We start from the raw sequence: 6,030 nt of genomic DNA, 5'->3' as shown, positions 1-6,030 counted from the left end.
CGAAAGGGTACATAAGCATGAGCAAGAAGTGTGAGACCGGTTTCAACTATATGGCGATGTTTGCGCTCAACAGTGCCATTCTGCTGATGTGTATGCGGGCATGATAAACGATGAGAGATCCCGAGCTTATTAAAGAAGGTGTTGAGGTTGCGATATTCGCCCCCCCCCCAATCTGATTGAACATGGATAATTTTATGCTTGAGTAGACGTTCAACATGCAATTGAAACTGTATGAATATATCAAACACATCAGATTTGCGCTTAAAAAGATAAAGCCAAGTGAAGCGACTATAGGCATCAACAAAACTGACATAATAGTTGTGACCACTAACAGATGTTTGTGCCGGACCCCACACATCAGAAAACGCAATTTCAAGAGGGTTCTTTACTTCTCTAGTAGATGAAACAAAAGGTAGCTGATGACTCTTGCCTTGCTGACAGACATCACAGACGGACATCTCTTTATTGCTAGACACTAATGGCAGCTCATGACGGTGGATAATGTGGCGAATGATGGGTGTGGCGGGGTGACCAAAGCGAGAGTGCCACTGGGAAGGGGACACACGAACACCGCTGAAGAGGCATGGGGCGGATGGATCCTTCAAAAGGTACAAGCCTTGGCTCAAGCGGCCACTAAGAAGAACGTCTCGGGTTGTTCGATCCTTAACAAAAAGATTAAAAGGATGAAATTCACATAGGACATGATTATCAAGGGTGAGCTTAGGAACAGATAAAAGATTACGTGTTACCGAGGGTACCCGTAAAACATTACGAAGATGGAGCTGCCTAGAGGGATGACTAGTTAAAAGAGATGCTTGGTCAATATGAGAGATGGGCATACCTGCACCATTGGCGGTGTGAACCTGATTGTGCCCGTAGTAGGGCTGGTAGGTGGAGAGTTTGTTGAGCTCGTTCGTCATGTGATCCGTAGCGCCGGTGTCCATATACCAGGCTGGATCAACAGGGTAGGATGGTGTGTATCCCTGCTCGACGCGCGGGTCCTTGCCCTTGGCGGCGATGTGGGCAGACGGGGCGACAGCGATGTGGGCAGCCGGGACGGCGGCGGGAGGACCAAATTCTGCCATGGCAAACTGGCGCTCGTTGCCCTTGTCGTCGATGCCGATGCCAAGGAAGCTCCTCTGAAAGCAGCGGTGACACTTGGAGGCGACATGGCGTTCACGACCACATAGCTGGCACATCACCCTAGTGTTAGGGCCCCCACCCAGGGTCGATGTAGGGGGCGGGGCTGTCTTGCCAGGTGACGGGGCAGGTGGGCGCTGGCCACGAGAGGCCCAGAAGGCTGCCGGCTGGGCGGTGATGGTGGCGGGGGAGCGACGAGCCTCGACGCGTTGCTCGGTGAAGAGGAGGCATGAGTAGAGCTCGTGAGGAGGCATCGTTGGCTTGGCGTTATGGACGGCCTCGGCGAGATTGTCGTAGTCGGCGTCGAGGCCTTTGATGACGAAGCCGGCGAACTCGTCATCGCTAAGTAGACGACCAATAGAGGTGAGCGTGTCCGCCAGTACCTTCATCTTGTTGAAGTAGTTCCGGCGATTAGCACTGCGGAGCCTTCCAGTGGCGGCACCGATTACCCATCCGGTTCATGCCATATTCTGCATATCGATTGGTTCTACCATACGCACTGCATGCACATATAGTATACACAACATTTCAGATTTAAGCCTGGAAACACACTCTCATACAATTCACTCCCCTATACAGAACAACTTCAGATTTAAGCTTGGGAGGCTGGGACCAAGTACAAACCACCAGCGTTTTGATTTTCGTTTTGTGATTTTTCTCGCCCTAGGCCGAGATGACCGAATTTCGGTCGTTTTTAAAAATTTCGGCCGAAATTTGACCAAATTTTGACTGAAATTTGATTAAAATTTGACCAAAATTTCTCAAATTTGACCAATTTTGGCGGAAGATAGATTTCGCCCTAGGCCGAGATGGCCGAAATTCGGCCAAAATCCATTTTTTACGGCCGAAATTCAAAACCCTGCAAACCACACGGTAATGAATGTTCGGCTATACTATTGAGAATAATAATGTAAAAAAATATAATTTTAATCATTTAGGCGTATGTCAGTGAGCTCTACATCCAGAGAAGTATCTCACTGATTGTTTTCACCCTTTTATAAGTCACTGTACATCAAGGCAATAAGCATAAAATGGAGATATTCCTGAGCAATTTTCCATATGCTCCAATTTACTTCGTACTATTTCTCAGATTGTTTTGAAGAAAAGAGCTGGGAAGCAACCACAGGTCCATCATCTTTTTTAGTCGCTCCTCCATTATTTGTGCTGTAGATTCCTGTGTGGATCCTAACCAGATAGGATTGTTCTCGACAAATTTTTTTTGGCTGGGTAACCGAAGAAGAAAAAGAACGGAGAAGTGCTTGGCTCGGCGGTGGATCTCGAGCTGGTCACGTACTCCTGGCTGGGGAGGACCTCCACGCTGTCGAGCTCTTCCTGGGCTGGTGCTTCCGGTTTGCCACGATCAGAGACCCTATATGAAAGCCTGCAAAGCGCGTAAGTGGGGCAAGTGGAGGCGTACCTAGGTCGCCGCCGCGGCGGGCGGAGGAGCAGCTGGAGTGCTGTGCGGCGAGGTCGGTGAAGGAGGCGCAACCGACGAGGATCTGGTCGCGGAGCTCGCCAAGGCGCGCGACAACATCGGTGCGCGTGGTGGCGGAGAAGACCCGGCCCTCGGGCGCCTTCCAGGACGCCTCGCGCCGCTCCTCCCCGTGCTTGAGCCGATGTAGGACGCCCGCCCCATCTCCTTTCCTGCCGCCGCAAACGCCATCTCTCCATTCCTCCGCCGCTTTGCCGTTCCGGTTGCTTCGAGAGGTTGGTTCCTCGCGCCTGGGGTAGCAGAGGACAGGAGCGGCGGGCGGCGGCGGCGGCGGTGATGGGAACAGGGAGGAGTTCTCTGGCGGCTGGGGGGAGAGGGGGCGCTATTGTTGGAGGTGGAGACGTGATGTTTTTCTTCGCAACTGAGACGTGGTCGTGAGCGGATTAGTGGGCGTTCGTGAAGACCGTACGTTGGTGGCAGACCGGCAGAACATTTAATCTCGTCCATTCGTTTTGATGGCAGACAACCGAAGTAATACAGACTGTTAGATACAATTAAGCAGGTTAGATCCAAGGGTGCTGGTTAATTTGTGTACACTAAGTTTGGTGGGTTTAGGGTAATTCATGTTTGCTCTTTTAATAGTAGTATAGATGATTATGCAATGCTGCCCCTTTGATGGGGAGCTCCCATTGAGCGTTGCAGGCGCCGGTTCGCGCCGCTGGCGCTTGCACGGACGGGAAGTGGGCTGGCCCAGCAACGTGCTATAAAAGGAAAAGGCGAATGAACCTAATTGTGCCCGTAGTATGGCTGGTAGGTGGAGAGTTTGTTGAGCTCGTTCGTCATGTGATCCGTAGCGCCGGTGTCCATATACCAGGCTGGATCAACAGGGTAGGATGGTGTGTATCCCTGCTCGACGCGCGGGTCCTTGCCCTTGGCGGCGATGTGGGCAGACGGGGCGGCAGCGATGTGGGCAGCCGGGACGGCGGCGGGAGGACCAAATTCTGCCATGGCAAACTGGCGCTCGTTGCCCTTGTCGCCGATGCCGATGCCAAGGAAGCTCCTCTGAAAGCGGCGGTGACACTTGAAGGCGACATGGCGTTCACGACCACATAGCTGGCACATCACCCTAGTGTTAGGGCCCCCACCCAGGGTCGATGTAGGGGGCAGGGCTGTCTTGCCAGGTGACGGGGCAGGTGGGCGCTGGCCACGAGAGGCCAAGAAGGCCGCCGGCTGGGCGGTGATGGTGGCGGAGGAGCGACGAGCCTCGACGCGTTGCTCGGTGAAGTGGAGGCATGAGTAGAGCTCGTGAGGAGGCATCGTTGGCTTGGCGTTGTGGACGGCCTCGGCGAGATTGTCGTAGTCGGCGTCGAGGCCTTTGATGACGAAGCCGGCGAACTCGTCATCGCTAAGTGGACGACCAATAGAGGTGAGCGTGTCTGCCAGCACCTTCATCTTGTTGAAGTAGTTCCGGCGATTAGCACTGCGGAGCCTTCCGGTGACGGCACCGATTACCCATCCGGTTCATGCCATATTCTGCATATTGATTGGTTCTACCATACGCACTGCATGCACATATAGTATACACAACATTTCAGATTTAAGCCTGGAAACACACTCTCGTACAATTCACTCCCCTATACAGAACAACTTCAGATTTAAGCTTGGGAGGCTGGGACCAAGTACAAACCACACGGTAATGAATGTTCGGCTATACTATTGAGAATAATAATGTAAAAAATATAATTTTAATTTTTTAGGCGTATGTCAGTGAGCTCTACATCCAGAGAAGTATCTCACTGATTGTTTTCACCCTTTTATAAGTCACTGTACATCAAGGCAATAAGCATAAAATGGAGATATTCCTGAGCAATTTTCCATATGCTCCAATTTACTTTGTACTATTTCTCAGATTGTTTTGAAGAAAAGAGCTGGGAAGCAACCACAGGTCCATCATCTTTTTTAGTCGCTCCTCCATTTTTTGTGATGTAGATTCCTGTGTGGATCCTAACCAGATAGGATTGTTCTCGACAAATTTTTTTTGGCTGGGTAACCGAAGAAGAAAAAGAACGGAGAAGTGCTTGGCTCGGCGGTGGATCTCGAGCTGGTCACGTACTCCTGGCTGGGGAGGACCTCCACGCTGTCGAGCTCTTCCTGGGCTGGTGCTTCCGGTTTGCCATGATCAGAGACCCTATATGAAAGCCTGCAAAGCGCGTAAGTGGGGCAAGTGGAAGCGTAGCTAGGTCGCCGCCGCGGCGGGCGGAGGAGCAGTCAGAGTGCTGTGCGGCGAGGTCGGTGAAGGAGGCGCAACCGGCGAGGATCTGGTCGCGGAGCTCGCCAAGGCGCGCGGCAACATCGGTGCGCGTGGTGGCGGAGAAGATCCGGCCCTCGGGCGCCTTCCAGGACGCCTCGCGCCGCTCCTCCCCGTGCTTGAGCCGGATGTAGGACGCCCGCCCCATCTCCTTTCCCGCCGCCGCAAACGCCATCTCTCCATTCCTCCGCTGCTTTGCCGTTCCAGTTGCTTCGGGAGGTTGGTTCCTCGCGCCTGGGGTAGCAGAGGACAGGAGCGGCGGGCGGGCGGCGGCGGTGATGGGAACAGGGAGGAGTTCTCTAGCGGCTGGGGGGAGGGGGGGGGGCGCTATTGTTGAAGGTGGAGACGTGATGTTTTTCTTCGCAACTGAGACGTGGTCGTGAGCGGATTAGTGGGCGTGCGTGAAGACCGTAAGTTGGTGGCAGACCGGCAGAACATTTAATCTCGTCCATTCGTTTTGATGGCTGACCACCGAAGTAATACAGATTGTTAAATACAATTAAGCAGGTTAGATCCAAGGGTGCTGGTTAATTTATATACACTAAGTTTGATGGGTTTAGGGTAATTCATGTTTGCTCTTTTAATAATAGTATAGATGATTATGCAATGCTGCCCTTTTGATGGGGAGCTCCTATTGAGCGCTGCAGGCGCCGGTTCGCGCCGCTGGCGCTCGCACGGACGGGAAGTGGGCTGGCCCAGCAACGTGCTATAAAAGGAAAAGGCGAAGGAAAAATGCGACGTTAAATTCTGGAAGACGTGGGACTCGAACTACCGACGCTCTAGTACACGCCAACACGAGTGAACCACGACAGTATTTAGTTTCTTGATTACCTAAGGAAAACTGAGCACTTTGACCTTTCATCCAGTACAAATATTAAACATATACTAGTATTATATACCCACTATAAATTATTTGACTAAAGAAAAAATAATATGAAAAACATTCACATAAACCATGAATTGAAAAGACAACTTCACAAAAATGGAAAAAGTTCATGAATTTGAAAAAAGGTCATGAACTTTTAAAAAAGTTCACCAAATTTGAGAAAGAGTTCATTGAATTTGAAACAAAAATCATCCAAATTGAAAAAAGTTCATCAAATTTGAAAAGAGTTCATTGATTTTGAAAAGAGTTCATTGATTTTGAATT

General features: G+C 51.2%; 1 protein-coding gene and 1 pseudogene across 1 annotated transcript; both read right to left on the bottom strand.

Moving 5' to 3' along the window:
* Positions 1-1,551: 1,551 nt before the first annotated feature.
* On the bottom strand, positions 1,552-2,803 carry LOC119333849 (annotated as a pseudogene).
* Positions 2,804-4,677: 1,874 nt separating this feature from the next.
* LOC119333848 (peptidyl-prolyl cis-trans isomerase Pin1-like) lies at positions 4,678-5,068 on the bottom strand. Its single transcript, XM_037606600.1, has one exon. It carries the CDS (start codon positions 5,053-5,055, stop codon positions 4,678-4,680), a length of 378 nt encoding a protein of 125 aa, XP_037462497.1. The 5' UTR covers positions 5,056-5,068.
* Positions 5,069-6,030: the final 962 nt, after the last annotated feature.

The sequence above is a fragment of the Triticum dicoccoides genome, chromosome 7A, assembly GCF_002162155.2.
Source record: "Triticum dicoccoides isolate Atlit2015 ecotype Zavitan chromosome 7A, WEW_v2.0, whole genome shotgun sequence".
Taxonomy (NCBI): domain Eukaryota; kingdom Viridiplantae; phylum Streptophyta; class Magnoliopsida; order Poales; family Poaceae; genus Triticum; species Triticum dicoccoides.
The sequence above is the reverse complement of the archived record's forward strand: the minus strand, read 5'-3'. Positions and strand labels throughout refer to the sequence as shown.

Coding starts and splice junctions, on each gene's coding strand:
- LOC119333848 (XM_037606600.1), bottom strand. CDS start 5,055: ATGGCGTTTGCGGCGGCGGGAAAGGAGATGGGGCGGGCGTCCTACATC.